At 39.4% G+C, this 17527-nt stretch overlaps 1 protein-coding gene across 1 annotated transcript; it reads left to right on the forward strand.

The window, feature by feature from the left end:
* Window positions 1–2791: 2791 nt before the first annotated feature.
* On the forward strand, window positions 2792–17147 carry fbl (fibrillarin). The gene is made up of 9 exons (XM_022212317.2): window positions 2792–2956; window positions 6590–6715; window positions 8699–8854; window positions 9031–9125; window positions 10475–10645; window positions 10929–11061; window positions 12223–12335; window positions 15188–15333; window positions 16203–17147. Exons 1-9 carry the CDS (start codon window positions 2947–2949, stop codon window positions 16225–16227), a joined length of 975 nt encoding a protein of 324 aa, XP_022068009.1. The 5' UTR covers window positions 2792–2946; the 3' UTR covers window positions 16228–17147.
* The last annotated feature ends 380 nt before the right edge of the window (window positions 17148–17527 follow it).

Genomic DNA, 17527 nt, shown 5'->3' on the forward strand with positions numbered 1-17527 from the left:
CACAACTGTGGAAATTTATGTGAATTTAAAATAATTTCTAGATCTTGACAAGTTGTTTTGATCATAAAGTAGTTAAATACTTGATTGTTCAGTTCCAGAGAGCTGTGACTGAATGTTTTCTGCCTTTGTAGATACCCTGCGATCTGTAAGTTTTAATGTGTAAAGGTGTTAAAATTGCACTTATTCTAAAGATGATTCAGGTTTCATAAATATGAACATTTTCAGAATGCACTTTTTTGCACTAAAACAAATGGAAATATTCAGAGTTGTATTTATAGGTTATTATGCTGTGATTTTTTACTGGTCCATTTGATGTCAAATTGGGCTGCATGTGGCCCCTGAACTAAGATGAGTTTGACACCACACGTTGAACATTTAACATTTCAGTGACTTAACCACTCCTCCAGATTATTACAATTTTAGAGTATCCACTAATCACATTATTTGGCTCAGTTAATCAAAATAAACAGCTACAGCTTTCTGTCTGCTAGTGGTGCCTGTAGATTGAAGATCTGCTCACAAAATGTAGTTAATTCACTGCCTTTACTTGTGTCATGTCCTCTACTTCCTCCATCACCTTTTCCCTCCTTTTTCCTTCTACTGCATCTGGGCATGTGTGTCTTACAGCCATTGGATAATCACCTGAACGCCTGTGCCAGGGAGTGGTTCACCTGCACACGATCATTTCCTTTTTCACTACTCAATGCCAGAACATTGAACAGCATTGAATAACCTGCTCCGGTCTTGTTACCTTGCCTTATCTAACTTGATTCTCTTCTCCACAGTTACCCCCTCCCTGTACCTCCTGCTACAACCACAGATCTCTCCATACCTGTCTGGTTCTCCTCTGTCCTCTTCCACCCTGCATGCCAAACTCAAACAAGGAGTTGTAGCGTATGTCTGTTTTTTGTCCCTGCTTGGCTTCTGTAGCTGTTGACCTCTTTGTGTGTTTCCCTAGTTGGTTTCATTTGTTATCGTCCTGTCCCTGGTGGTTAGTTTAGGTTTCCCTTCCAGCAGCACAACCTGACATGCTCTCTGGCCTCTGAACACTGGACCACATGATGCTAGCAAGCTTCATTTATAACATTGCTTCAGTTATCACTCTATAAAAAGGTTAATTACTCTATCATAGTACAAGATTAGATTAAGGTTTTCAGAAAATTGCACTACACTGCATCTTCTGTAGGATCACACCACAGGGGCCAGCCTTCACCTTCACACCCACCAGTGGGCTTTGGGCCCCACCATGTTTCCATCATATAATAAAAGTGAACCTTCAGAACAACTTTGGACTGATTTACAGTGACTCTTACCTCTCCAGGGCCAGTTGCCTTTAATCCTCACGTTGTCTTCGGGTCTAAAATGACCTGGCCACGATGTCTAATAGCGCAGAAATCCTCCTAAATGACCTCTGTTCAATCTGAAATTCAGTGACTTTTCCTAAAGTGAAATTCTTATTGTTGTTGTAGGTTTTGCACCTTGTGGGTGGCAGCAATGATTTAAAAGACGTCAGAAGACAAATGTTTGTAGCTGAGTTTTGTAGTTTTCCGTTCCATTCTACAGTACACTGTTGCTTCCCTTCATTTCAAGCTACTTTCTGCACATTTCTGCTGCTTCCAAGTACTATCTCTTGCTTCAAATAATGTTTACGCCCATGCAGTACCTTAAGCAGTAATAATAGTGATGATTAACCTCTACTTTAGTAAAGACAACAGCTACAACGTGTGTGATGTAATTAAAATGAGTGGTGTCCACTGATTTAATAGTCTTTCTGCCTTCTGAATAGCAAAAAACCCAGACATTCACAAAGTGTGGGACGCATGACAGGTTGGTTTAATTCTTTTCAAATTTTTGATAAATTTGGGGAATATTTTGCTGAGTTTTTGGACTTTTTTCACACAAGGGAAAATTTTTTTTACTGCCCATTAATGAAGACAACAGGAGGGTTAAGAGCTTGCTTGAGCCTGGTGGGCTGGTGGCCTTAGTAATTTCTGTTGTTCCTCAGGGGCAGCTGAGGATGATTTGTAGTGTCAGATGTCTTCCATGTAGCTCAATGTGCGACATCATCTCAGCCGTGTGGTGAGGATTTCCCCAGTCTCTGTCACTGGAGAGAACTAAAAGTGTTCACTGCCAGCGTCCCAGTGGGAGAGATGTTCATAAGAAGCAGCTTTACAGTGGATACAGTGGATGCTCTGTTGACCGGTGGAGGGACTGTTTGCAAAGGGAGGACCATGAAAGGCACCAGGTCTCCAAAGGCCGTTGTGCAGATATAAATCACATGGAGATCCATCCATTCTCTATATACCGCTTTATCCTCACTAGGGTCGTGGGGGGTGCTGGAGCCTATCCCAGCTGACTCGGGCAAAGGCAGGGGACACCCTGGACAGGTCGCCGGTCTGTCGCAGGGCTACATATACAGACAATCACACTCACATTCATACCTACGGGCAATTTAGAGTGATCAATTAACCTTAGCATATTTTTGGGCTGTGGGAGGAAGAAGAAAGATTTCTTGAAATAAGATATGACATTTAGAATATTGAAATCTTAAAGTTAGCTGTGAAAACTTATTTTAAGCTATATTTTGCCATGATTGTCAAGCTTAGGTGTTTTAACCCTCCTGTTGTCCTCATTTGCGGCACCAAAAATTTTTGTTTCCTCAACAGAAGCAATATTGGAACACACCATTAGTTGAACATTTTATTCCTGTCATTTTCCAATTGACTGTTACACACTGTGAGTCCGGCAGGGGGCGATAACGCGGCTGCAGAGTGGCTCTCCTGCCGCTGATTGAACTACAAGAAGAAGTAAAACTGAGAAGGAGCGGAAGCAGAACCCCAACAGTCCTACATGTGCTCCACCGTGTGCAGACAGTGAAGACCAGCGCAGACCAGACAGAAAATAACCCTCCAGTCTCCGTGAATTTGCTGCTTTATTCCGGTGATCATGAAGCCAGGTACGGTGTTGTTACATCCGGTTACTGTTCTTTGTATTTAAAGCGAGGTTAGCTTGTTTACTCAGCTAAGCTAATGGACTTAGAGACGTGTGCTTGGCCTACACTGCTATGAAACTACGTTAGCGTTCCAGTTATCTCTAATTTTACTTAAAAATATATGCTGCCAGCTGTATGAACACTTTTTCCATTAACACATGTAGCTCGTAAGTCACGTGAAATATCAGCGTTAAATGAATTATGTGAATAATTCCTCGACCAGCAGCAGTGTTCTGGTCAGCACACGTGTTGGTTGTTCACTGAGCCTCACAATAGTCACGAAAACACAACGAATCCTCAAAACTGAACAGATATAAGCACAAAATTGCTTATATAGTTCCCCAAGAGTCAAATATGTTTGTAAGTCCGTTTTATTTTTTGTTTGTATCACGAGGGTAAAGCCCTTTAACTTCAGCTAACGTTAGCATGTATGAGAACCACGTGTGTCTGTATTTACTGGAGCTCCTGACTGAATTCATTAATCAGACAAACTTTGTCTGGTAATTATTGTGATCTAACTTTATCATACTGTCTTATGGGGGGTAAAATAAGGCTGACGACACCGTTGAAAAAACGACTAGACTATAATTGGACAATATGCTAAGGTTGGTAGTCTTAACAGTGTGTTTTGTTAGCATGTAAGTTGCTCTAACATTAGTCAAAATGGAAAAAATAAGCTATTGTAGCAGTTGTTGAATTTTCATGCAATTTGTACATTTGTTTCATGGCATTTTCCTTGCTTTTTGACATTGGTCAATTGAATTTTTTATTTTTTATTTGGCAAGTTACAGATAAATACTTTTTTCATGTCAAAGTAGAAACAATGTCAATGAATTCAAAATAGAAAATGTAAAACAGTGATTTCATACGTGATTACACCCTTCAAAGTTACTCACCTAATTTAGCACAGTTATTACCAGAAATCACACAATTTGTAAAATGGAGATTGAAGAATGTTCCTTGCTGTAGCTAAACCATAAACACAAGAGATCACTCCAAATGACTCTGAAGAGGTTGATGAAAACCATAAGTCACTTCATGGATAATAGAAATTTCTGTCACTGCATTTTCTTTTTAAACATCTGAAAACATACTATAGTTTTGCCTGTAGTCATAAATGTCAGACCTGATTATGCTGTAATTTGCACCATTCTTTTGCTCATAGTTATTAGGTTATAGCTGCTGAAGTTTCACAAATCCGTACCTTTTGTTCTTATGACAGACAAAATTAGCATATTTACATGTGTACTACACCGCTAACACTAGATGAGAGTTGAGAAACTATCATGTCTGAGAATAACTAATAGTAAACATAGCCACAAGCTGCATTTTGTTGGTTCATACTTTTTTTTTGCACTCAGCAGATGGAAGCAGCTTCAGGCACCTTTAATTAAACCTGCCAGCAGCAATGAGCAGAGTTCATGCTGAACAAAACCAAACAAAGTGACGGGACATGATGTGTCAACTGTCTTTAAACAGGATTCCTCTACAACAACTTCAGTTATGGACAGTTTTCTGCTAACTTCCATCCTTTGCAGACATTTTTGATCAGCTGTGGTGGAGCTAATCTTACCCATTTAAAGTAAAGTTGTGTAGCTCAGTCTCGTGTTGAATGGTGTGCTGACGTCAGAAAAGTAAAATTTACTGAAGTAATAGTTAACTTTGCTTTATCTTTTTAGCAAACACATCAATGTCAGCAACATGTCTATTTGCAAACACACTGGTAACATTAATATTGTTATAACTTTATTGTAAAAGTCAGGTTTTTACAGTGTTTGTATCAACACCAGTTATAAAAGTCAATTTATACTCCCTCAGTACTGGTCATGTACTGATGGAGTCTACGTTGCATGGAGACTTATGTCAATATTTATTTCACCTACTACAAAATATGCTCAGCAGATTGCAAACCGAGAAGGTGTATTCAGTCAATGCTGTTTAATATGTGATGTCTGGTTGGTTTTTAAAATAATTATATATAGGGGACAGTAAATAACAGCATACCTTGTAAAAACTTTAACAACACAATGGCATTGATCTAGTTATTTAAAATAATCCAATATTAATGTGGTAAATGTACTTAATTGTTTTTAAAACATGCTCATCTATGTGAGAACAAAAAACCTTTAACAGCTTTCAGCTGACCTGAGCTCAGTCTTGTTGCCACACTGAGGACGATTTGCAGTGCATGTGTGACGGTATAAACTGTGGTATCAAAACTTTTAAAAATGTATGCTCTCCTTGTGTGACTGTCTTGCTTTTGACGGTGTCAGATGGTAATTCTGTCACATTTTTAACTTTAGTTACATAGCAGTCTCACTCACAAGATGCAGAATAGGGCTGAAACAATTCCCTGAGTTATTCGATCACTAAAATTCCTCAAAGCAAAATTCTCTTAATCGAGGCTTCATTTAATCCACAACATTCTAGACCCCAGGTCACTAGCCGGCAGACTGAGTCCGGACTCAGACCTGTAATCAATAAATTATATGGGGTATTTAAATTTGACCTTAACTGGTGCAGCTTTTCTAGTGTTTACGTCTTTGGTTTAGCAGATCAGAGGTTGAACTATGAAGCCAGTTTGTCGGGTATATTCGGATACCAAAATTAATATCCGGATACCGCCGTAGCGAACGAATATTCGGATATTCGGGTCCAGCCCTACCAGTTTGACAGTCAGACTTTCTTTGTGTGAGTCGACTCAACTAAAACCTCAGAGTTAACGGGTAGGAAGTTGTTCATCAACTTTCTCCTTTAAGCTGCAGTCAATTCCAGCCATTTTCAGTACAAAAAAATCTTAATATTCTATTTGTAAATAAAAAAAAATGATGAGAAGTACAGGGAATATTGGACGCGCATCGCGAGGTGCATTTCCTGGAAAACGACCGATTCGTGGATTATATACCGACTTCAGGACATGTTTTGGACAAAATAGTTTACTGGCTTGTGTCGTCTGGATGACCAAGGTTGGATTATGGCCGTTTTTTGTGGAATATTTTCATCTGTGTGTAATAATGAACCCGGAAATGTGAGTCGCGCTGTGTACGTTAAAGCCGTGTACAGAGAAAGGATGGATGGATATTCGTTGTTTGTCGGACAAATGTGTTTATATTACCCGCTGTGGTAATCACATCTGAAAGTGGTTTATACCGGCGGATTCATGAGAATCTAAGCTTTCCGTCGGCGTATAGTATTTGTATAATCGCGTTTGCAGCCTTCGGACATTCTTTAAATTCCTATGCAAATTAGTAAGTGTACCGCCAGCGGGACACTGAAGTTTAACGGGTTAACTCAGACTTTCTGCTTCAAACTCGTCCACACAAACAGGAGCTTTTAAAGCTTCATTTGACGTGTTTTCTGAACAAAATGAACCAATCACTAACAGGATCTTTTAATGGAGGAATGTAAAAATTTATGACTGTAGAAAGCGCTGCGATTGAAAGTGATGCAAGAAAGGAATGCTTGTAGAAAACTGTTGAACATGTTTAACACGGTATTTTTAAATAAACGCTAACTTGGCCCCCTAGTTCTGCTGGTGTAACAGAACATTGAAATGTTCATGTATAATTTACACATATTGTCCTTTGTTTGTTGCAGGTTTTAGCCCTCGTGGTGACAGAGGAGGGAGAGGTGGAGGACGAGGAGGTTTCAGAGGAGGATTTGGTGACCGAGGAGGATTTGGTGACCGAGGAGGACGTGGAGGATTCAGAGGAGGACGAGGAGGTGAGACACTTGTCTTGTAAACATCATTGTCATTTGTATTGTCATGTGATGCAGATTATTGTAGGTATTCAGTGTGTCATGAGAAGAACTTTTGGAGGGAATTGTGGAACAAGTTATTCATGATGAAGTCTAAATAATGTTTACTGTGCATTAGTTAAAGTGTTAAACTGAAATACTGACCAGAAAGTGGATTTATCATCATGAACAAACGTTGAGTAACAAAATTTGATCAGCAGATGACCTGTGAAGAATATTTTTTAGTGCTTGAGGAGGTAGCGTTACCATTCTGCTGAGTATAGTAGCAGTCTTGACATGAAAGAGGCGTGGCATCCAGCTGAAACATACAGGATGGGCTTTAAGTTTCCATACATAGGACAAATAAGCATTATATGTTGGACAACCATTTTTATTTATATAATGTGCTCTATACGATTACCGTTGCGTCGAAAACACTTAATACGTGTTTTCCACTGTTCTGCTTGTAATGATGTTGGTGATGCGTTCCTTGAGATGATTTATGCCTCATATCTTCACCTGATTCAACTGCCCCCAAAGATAGCTTAAAATGCATCTTCTAGGGTATCTGAATCATAAAAAAATATACAGTGTAAATTTTCTTATGTATAGAAACTTATGGTCTACCCTGTACAAACCAAGAGCAGGACTGGCAGAAGTGTGTGTATCATCCATCCATCCATCATCAATACACCGCTTAATCCACATTAGGGTTGCAGGGGGGCTGGAATCTGTCCCGGATGTCTTAGGATGAAGACGGGACACCTGGACAGGTCACCAGGCTATCAGAGGGCTACATATAGAGACAAACATTCACACCTACAGACAATTTAGAATCACCAATTAACCTCAGCATGTTTTTGGACTGTGGGAGGAAGTTGGAGTACCTCTGCACAGGGTGAACATGCAGAAAGATCCTAGCCTAGCCGTGCTAGACAACCCACGGCAACAAATTTAATTCTCTGCCAGGGTGGGTCCAGTTACCCTCCATAAGGCTCGAGGTTGGATGCTCCTAAAACTGGCCGGACGATCACCATGAAGTGTAGAGTCAGAAGGCGGGCGTAACTAAGTGACGACAGAGGCGCGACGATTCTGACAGAAACAACCGGCGCACAATAAACAGTTATCTTTCGACTCGGCTTTGGCCACAGCCCTTAAAGATTTGAAGCTAAAATTCAACTTGAAAGATAAACAAAGGACGGCACTGAAGTGTTTCATTGAGAAGAAAGACGTATTTGGACTTATGCCGACGGGATATGGCAAATCCTTAATATACCAGTTGGCTCCGCTGGTTGGGAAGCTAATGGGACTTAGCCACAATCCGCCGGTGCTCTAGGAACTACGTCAGCCTATTCGTTGCGTTGATTGGTTGTATACCTACCCAATTGTTGCAGAGTGATTTGAAAGACAACCTTTTAGCCCGCCTCCCTCCCTGTCGAGCGGCCCGTGACCCTTGTGCCTTCAGAACATGGGTCTAGCGCGGCTAGGCTAGAAAGATCCCAGACATGGACACAAACCAAGGATCTTGTAGCTACAAAGCGACAATGCTAACCACCGATCCACTGTGCAGCCCCTTATATGATACATATCACTTGAAAGACAAGCATCTCTTTTTCTTTTATTACTATTTTCTGCCACAACTCTTTCATACACTTTATACACTTGTATGTTTTGTAAAAGTTAAAAATGGATGACATCTGTACATTCTTGTTGCATTTTGCGTGTTGTGACTTCAATTACAAGGTAATATTTAATATATATATTTGTTATGCGCCAAAGTAAATCTTGACGTTTTAAACTGAGAGCTTCGCAGCAAGGATGTCTGATTTTTGTTAAATGCCTGTTAACTCGACCCTCAGAGAGAGGAACTGAGGATGTGCAGTTAGAAAAATGAGACAAGGCGCTAGTAACCTGCTATTTGCTGTTTAGGAACTTGATTAAAATGTCAGTTTTCCTGTTTCTTTTTAGGTGGAAGTTTCAGGTCCCCAGAAGGTGGAGGATTCCGGGGCAGAGGAGGCGGCAGAGGCACCCCGAGAGGAAGAGGAGGCAGAGGGGGGAGAGGAGGTGGCAGAGGAGGCTTTGGAGGAGGGAAGAAGGTCTTAATTGAGCCACACAGACATGAAGGTTTTTATGACTTCTATCTGGGATTTATACTTGTGAATGTATAATGTTATGAAAAGGAAGTGTTGCATGAGTTGTTGCATATTTCTAGCTACGTTTGTTGCACTTATTTTAACTTTGAATTCATTCTAGTAGTTTATTTGTTTGACTCATGGTGTGTCTTTCTGTCTGTCGGTCAGGAGTGTTCATTTGCAGAGGCAAAGAAGATGCCCTGGTCACTAAGAACATGGTGGTAGGAGAGTCTGTGTATGGAGAGAAAAGGATCAGTGTGGAGGTGAGTGGTGATCAGCTTCACAGAGACTACACAGGGGATGGCTGAGGCCGAACTTATTCATTTTCATGCCAGTTTTTTTATTTTTTAGCCAACAGGTTCCTTCTTGCTGGCAATGACAAACGTTACAAAAACAATAAATATACAATGTTAAATTTCTTTTCCGATACGAGTCCTTCTAGGCTAAGGTAATTAAATGATATGTGTCTATTTATAGACAATGTCCTAATTGATATAAGATAAACGTTTGATGGAATGTCACTAGTTTCACTTCGATGCACTTTGATGTTTGGAAATGTTGCATGAAATCTTGCCCCAACCAGGGGTGGAAGTTAAGGATGGATACATGAAGATTAATAACCTGCGACATTAACGGTTCTGCTGTTGGCACTTTTTTATAAATTAAGTCGAGCGTTATGTTGCACATTCTATCTCACCACTGTAAGACATTTATGATTCATTTTCCATGTTCAGAAGAGAGTTCGATGCAGCACACAGAACTCTGCTGTTAGTGACGACTGAGGAGAGAAGTAAATGTTCAGAAGTGTGGTTACACTTATGCCAACAAACATTGTCTGCATCAGCTTTAAGTAACAAGCCATTGGAGATGTGTGTTATCTGTGTAAACTTCCTGCAGAGGTTTCATACACATAAAGGTGAAGGAATGCAGTTTTAATGCTTAGCAATCCTAATTCTGTTGCTAATTTATTTTTGGTTTTTCTCCTAATAACTCTTTGATAAGCAGTACTGGTAAGAGTACTAATACTGTCTTGACAATACCCATCTCTAGTGTGACTTCTTCTATCACCTTAACTATACAGCATGCTGCCACACACGACCCACATGTAGTCCACCATGGAGGGCTTCTCAGCGACAATACCATCTGACAAAACATCCAAACAACACAGACATGGCCCACCCAGTAATGCTGCATTGTTGAGGATGTGCTACCACTAAAATATAACACTGTTTTCCTCTAGCCTTTATTAAAAATGGGTAGTTTAATTTTTTTATTATTTGGATAGACCTTTTAGTTTTATTGCCCTACTTGGGGTCATTCCATGTCAAATCTAACATTTTTTTTGAACTTCTGGTCTTTCATCTCTGAGGCTCCTCCCCTCAGAGACCTGGTGATGATGGAGAAAGTGAAGTCATCCAAAATACCAGTGGACACGTGCAAAATGCATGTTGGTGCTTATAAGAAACGTTCGATTATCCCGGCCACAAAATTCCTGTGACATTCATAATAAGAGTACAGCATTCCTGCTTGAGGAGACTCTAAATGCACCTTAGGATCTGTGATGTTATGGGCAGACTTTGTCAAATTCCAATGATTTGTTTCTCTTTATTAGGAAGGAGAGACTAAGACTGAATACAGAGCCTGGAATCCATTCCGCTCCAAGCTGGCAGCGGCCATCTTAGGAGGCGTTGACCAAATCCATATCAAGCCAGGAGCTAAAGTCATGTACCTGGGAGCTGCCTCTGGTACCACAGTGTCCCATGTTTCTGACATTGTTGGACCGGTGAGTACTGCACAAAGTTTTTACTTCAGTTACAGAGTACCACATACAATACAGATGCACTGAAGAAATCTGTGGTGTATAAATACTAAGCTCCTTTTTACGAGTTTAACACAATAAAGCCTAAGCAGGCCCAGTTTGAACCAAGCTGTAATATTGAGTTCAGTCTCACATGAATTTAGTGATGTTTTGGTGAGTCAGTAACTATAATAAACCTTTATTATTTGATCTAAGTGACGTTTTCTACATTACATTGAATTCTAACCTGTAGCTCTTGTGTTTTCAGGAAGGACTGGTCTACGCTGTGGAGTTTTCCCATCGATCAGGTCGTGATCTTCTCAATGTGGCAAAGAAACGCACCAACATTATTCCAATCATTGAAGACGCTCGGCACCCACACAAATACCGCATGCTGGTTGGTAGGTAGTCCACGACCACAACAGTAAAAGAACACTGTTTTAGAGTCTTCACAGTTCCAGTATCGGTCCGTTCTGACGCCAAATGAACCACATTTAAGCTCGGGTCTGTTTATACTATTCATGTTGACTTTAATAAACTTTCTGATGCAGAACAATTTGCTACCTACAGAACCTATAAAAATGTGTTCAACTCCATTTGAAGTTTTCCTGCTGCTTTTTAACATTGTATTAAGAATGAAACGTACAGCGAGAACTATACAGAAATGGTTTAAAGGCAGCAGGTTGAATATTCTGTAGTGGCTGAATCTGAACCCAGACCTCAGTCCAGTTTCACGATTCCTGTGCAACCTGACACAGCTTGAGCAGTTTTGCAAAAAAGAATGGTGTAAAATTGCAGTCTCCAGATATGGAAAGGTGATTAGGACACATTTTTAGTAGAAAATGACAAGACGGCTCGATAAAATCTATGACCAGTGTTAGAGCAGTGACCATCAACTTTCTTTATCCCTAGTTTTCTTTTCTAGACGTGTGCGTTCACGTAAAAACTGGATGTTTAACGTGTCATTTCTTCTGCATGAGTGTCTTTTAATCCAGTCAACAGGTTGTTTTATTGCAGCCTCATCAGGTATTATAGAAAGTTATTACTGGTAAAATGCAGGCACTGCAAACGAAACGAATGCTGCTAGAAAACGGTTCCTTATGTGTTAATATAGTTATTTTAACAACCAGTACAACAACTCCTATTTCTAATGTGACAGCTGCATTTTAGAGCTGTTAAATGTCTTCATTTAAACATATTGTACTGAAATGCGTTTAGGTCTGATAGGATAATATTTTAGCCAAATCAGAGTGAAATGAATGTGATATCTGTCATAAATACCAATAGAATAATCAATTTTCTGATCTGTCTTTTGTTAGCTACAACACCAGCGGTGTAAATGGACTCTGCTTATTATTAAACTACTACAGAATTTCACCACACCTGAAATCGTTACGTAGTTTAATGGATTGATCTGCTTATTTCAGAAAATGGCGATGGACACTGCAAAGTAGCATACTGGAGTCATCAGGCTGTCCAGTGTCTGAGTTTGAGTAGTAAGACTGAATAACCTGCAGTGCAAATGTGTAAACAGATGCTGTTTATGGTCTGTCCCTCTGTAGGAATGGTGGATGTGATTTTTGCTGATGTTGCCCAGCCTGACCAAACAAGGATTGTTGCTTTAAACGCTCATAACTTCCTGAAGAATGGCGGACACTTTGTTATCTCGATAAAGGTACGTTGATGAATATCTCAACAGTAGTTCTGTAAACTGTAGGCTGGATGTTGAGACTGAAACTTGATTTTTAAAACCAATGACTGGACTTCACTGACACCCGACTAGTTTAGCAACACAATGACTACACAAACACCAAGCTACTAGATTACACATAATTAGTAACTAATTATGTGTCATTAATAAATGTCACATAATTAGATACAAACTAATTATGTGACCGTAAAGTCCAGAGATGATCATAAGATGAGGTTTCAGTCTTGAGACTGACAGGGATAGATTGGACTTATGAAAGAACTGTTTCGATTGATCTGTTGGATAAAGTGAAATAGTTTACCAAGTTGACATCAAATATTAGTTGTCAAAATAAAACCTATCAATTGGCAGTTGTGCATAATTTTTCTTTTTCAACTTTAAGGTTGAACTTTGAGCCTTTCCCACTTTTTTTTACCGTCACAGCTGACCAGTCACTACATGTAGTGCAGAAAGGTACAGAAATGTGTCCTCAATTGCTGGCATTGTAGAAGTGTGGGTTTAGGGGATTCTAGATACAGTTAGATTGTCAGACAGAACTTCTTATGGACAGATTCTCAATAGACTGAATGTGATTAGGGGCCAAAATACAGATAATGATGTTGCTGCTTGCAGTATAAATAATTTTTGCCTCTGAGGCATTTTGTCCTTGGGTTGTCCGTAATTTTTTCTGTCCCATTGTCTTGAGATATCTCAAACGCTTCAAATTTAATGTAATTGTTTACTTGGACTGATGGATGAGCTCAGGTTTTGGTGGACAAAGTCACTGTGACTTTACTTTCATCCCATTCTTGTTAAAGCCATACGTTAGTAACACCTAAAGGGAACTGCATTACTTGTGGCACAACATCCACTTTGACTCAAGGGTTAGATATTGGTGATAAGGTCACTCTGACCTTAGAAAACACATTTTTGGCCAGAACTTAACACTTCATATGTCTGGTAGGATTAAGTGATGTCATCACTTTCTGTATCCATAAAGTCAACAGTCAATTTCACTGTGACGTTATGGTGTTCTGTGAAAACAATTTTTTGGACATTAATCAAAACCATTTGACATTTGGTCAGATACTGACTTAGTGACAGTGATCTTGAGTGGAGACCATTGAACGGTATCGGTGTTCTTTGCTGCCAGGTTGAAGATGCGTTAAGTATCCACATTTTAGAATTTGTTCACTTGCAGCAACCTCCATGTGTGAATCATTTTCTACTGCCCTGGTAACAACTTTGTGATCTATATGAATGAGCTTTATTGGCTGAGCATCTAAAAGTAATTTGATTTAGTTTTGTTTCTCTCAATGGACTCAAAATCATCACGACATAGACCATTCAGCCACACTATTAAAACCACTTATCCAGTCTTGTGTTGGTTCACCTTGTGCACCCAAAGCAGCCACAAGTCCTCAGAGGGTGTCCAGTGTGTCAGGCATATAGATGCCAGCAGTTTATAATTCAAGTCCTGTACGTTGCAAGATGGCGCCTAAACATATAGGACTTTCCAACCCATTCTGCTGGTGCTCTATTGGACTGATTCATGGGGAAACTGATGGCCAAGGCAACACCTTACACTCTTTGTCACGCTTCTTAAACCATTTGTGTACAATTTTTGCAATATGATGGGACACATATTCTACTTTAAAGAAGCTACTGCCATCAGGGAAAACCATTGCCATGACGGTTTGTAAATGGTCTGTATCAATATTTAGGTAGATGGTACAAATTAACCCACATAAATAAGACAGCACATCGGCTCGCCTTCTTCCCAGAGTGCATCCTACTGCCGTCCACATGATGGGTTCTTCCTGCATTGAGGGATTACTGTTTTTCATTAAGCTACATTGGAAGGTTTTCTGCCCATCTAGCTGAATTATAGACACCTGTGTTGATCAACTAGTCGGAAAATGCATCATTAATGTCCTGATCAATACTGAGTCCCAATACGATACAATTTCCATACAGGATACATGCTACAAATTTATTCAATTTATTTTTTTTAAAACTAAATCAGTGTATGTCCTTGATGGCTAAATAGCTCTAATGCATAAAGAAGAAAAATGAATTACTGCATTCAGGGTGGTCACAAGCCTTGTTGACAAGTTCTGATTGGACAGTGTCTGAAGTGTACAGTTGAGAGAGCAGGGTGTGTTGTGGTTCCTCAGATTCAAAGATTGCATAAACCTGTACTTTCTACATGCATGTCAGAACATATATTGTATATTGACTGCAGTACCTGGTTGTGCCACCAGGTGTAGCCTCATACTGTTGAATACTGTAGTGACTCAAGGAGGCGGTCCCTTGGACAAGGTCAACGCTGTGTTGGCACTCAGAAAGCGTCATGGAAGTTGAGCTTCCAATGGGCACCGTGACAGACTTCTATGATGCTTAATGTCCTCCAGCCAGAGCTGACCTGTACCAGACGGCTTATTACCACGTGTGCTCACCCTGTCTGACACCTGTGGAAGAGTAAACGCAACTGGAGGATTGGACTTAGATTGGTGCAGATACAAATCAATTTAAAAATGCCCCTAACCCAGGCTGTGACACTGGCTTGGAACATCCACAAAGAGTACAGATACTATCCCTTGATGGGTGCTGTAATTAGTGTAATTAGTGATATTCGCTTCACATAAGTGGTCTTAACATTGTGGCTGATTGGCGTACATTGAGTCTGAACGACGTGTCTGAACAGTCTCTTTCCTATTTTTTTTTTTTTTTTCCCCAAGGCATACAACCACAAGGTCATAGTTCCAGTTTTGATCATTTGATGTTTGTTCTTGATAAGTTTGTCAATAGGTCTGGATTTTGTTTTTTTTCTTCAGGCCAACTGTATAGACTCGACAGCGGCTCCAGAGGCAGTGTTTGCATCAGAAGTGAAGAAGATGAGTGTTGAGAACATGAAACCACAAGAACAACTCACATTGGAGCCGTATGAAAGAGACCATGCTGTGGTGGTGGGCACCTACAGGTACACTAACATTAACTTGCTCTACATGACCAGATTAAATATGGTGCTTCACAATGAGAATCTTTTATTGATAGTAGATTTACACTCGATTCTAAATTCATTCTATTAAGTATGTACAAATCTAAAATTGCATTATTTCATCAATATCAGCCTCTGTCACATGACGTCTCTTAAGTTCTACATTGCTAGTAGTTTTTAATCAATTGACTGAAGCTTTAGGAAGCCACACCAAGACACTGATCTGTGATCAGTTGAGAATAGGTGATTTGTAAAGTCACAAATGCCTGTATAATATCAATTTGCCATATATATATATAACTGGCCAAGATGAGTAGATACATTGTAAACATGTCAAGCTTGCAAGGTCAGAAATGGTGTTATTTTCACATTTGAATGTTGTTAAATTAATATGAAGTCTATTGCAGCTCGAGGTCAGTTATGTACTTAAAGTAAAAGTAATGTTTACATCATGGGCTGCCTTCTACAGTAAAATTATTTGTTTCTTATTCACAAAGACAAAAAAATCAGTTTATTAAACTTTCAAATACTGTTTAAGAGCCAGTTTCAGTTGTGGACAGGAATCCTTTCAGATGAATTTATAAAATCTACAAGGGTACTTCAAAAAGTTCACAGCCTCATCTAGTAATAAGGAGTGCAACTCCGATTTTTAAGGCATCACCGTAGACTCTATCCTGTCCAGAAGAACTCAAATGTTTGAAGCAATCAGAAAAAAAGGAGAGGAATGCTTACAAAACACAATAGTGTTCAAAACACAATAATGTTCCATAACACAGAATTTTTCCTTTGAGCAATGTCTGCTGCTGAAGGAAAAAAAATGTTTAAACCAGTTTCTTTGTTTCTTTCCTCAGACCGCCACCTAAACAGAAGAAGTAAAGTGTGGAAGAGAGCTCTGGCTGACAATTACCATTTTCAACCACCATCTACCTTTGGCACTGTCTATGTTGTGTGTTGCTCTGTTTTCACCTCCTCCTGCCTGTTATTAGGTTTCCTTCACAGTGTGAACTGAAGGCTACCTATCAGGCTAAAATTTAGCTGAGGTTCTATTCTTTGAGTCATTTTAATGAGTTGCACCAAACATCCAACCTTTGGACGGTCCCTTTATTACTGGGTCTGTTAACACCATAGATTGCCTTCGGAATTGGTGGCCACACTGGAGCGTCATGTTAGTAGTCTGTAATATACAAACTAGTACTCTGTAATATGATCCACCTGTATTTCATATGTCTTATGTAGATATGTGATACATATGTAAAGATGATCAGGTTATAAAGAAATTGGTCAGATGTTAACTGTAGAGTAAAATCTACCTTAGATAAGCTCTCATGAAACTTTTGAATCCACTTAATATCCCCAGATGTTAACTATTTAAACATTTTTGCCAAATGACATCTCCAGCAAGTGTTTTTGTGTGGTCACTTGTTTTGTTTTTGTTTCTCTCAGCTTCTGTTGATTTTCTTCCCTTTTTAACTTGAGTGAAATAATGTATTTGTCCTTGTTTCCTTTATCTGGATGCTTCTGATTACACATAGTACAACCTGTATTCTTAGGGATATCCTAAATATGGGGTCAAAGAGCCCACACTGTTTGTATTTTATTGTATGTTATCTGGCAGAAATTACATCCAGTAAAATATTCTTTTTTTAAAAAAAAATGTTTGATACTAGTAAACTTTGTCAAATTAGTATATGGTAGAATGGTTGTAGATAGGTTTCTTCAATTTATGCTTGAACCGGTTCAAATGTATTTTGATACAACTGGCAACTTTGGTTTAATAAAATGATTGTTTTTGACTAGTTATTGTATAGCTATGAATATAGGACTGTACCTTCACATGACAACCAAACTCATTCAAACAGTTCTTGTTTTGTTCTTTTTACCCTATGCAAACGCATAACAGTGTCAGTATTTTTTGTAATACTTATAACGGCACTGTGCTGTCTTATTAGACTCCTGAACTGATCACTGTTCGGGTCCTTGGTGGTGCAGTGGTCCATTGTTCTCTGTAGCAGCCCCTTAGCAGGGCTTCATCCCCATCAGAGTCGATGGCCAAATGGTCTCTGCTGTAATCCCTGAACCCGAGATTTATACATCAACTTCATGGCAGCAGCAGTCGTTTTTTGTGAGATACGATTTATGCAACTAACCGTTTTTGTCTGCCATGTATTTGTTAAAT

This window comes from Acanthochromis polyacanthus, chromosome 12 (assembly GCF_021347895.1).
Source record: "Acanthochromis polyacanthus isolate Apoly-LR-REF ecotype Palm Island chromosome 12, KAUST_Apoly_ChrSc, whole genome shotgun sequence".
Taxonomy (NCBI): Eukaryota; Metazoa; Chordata; class Actinopteri; family Pomacentridae; genus Acanthochromis; species Acanthochromis polyacanthus.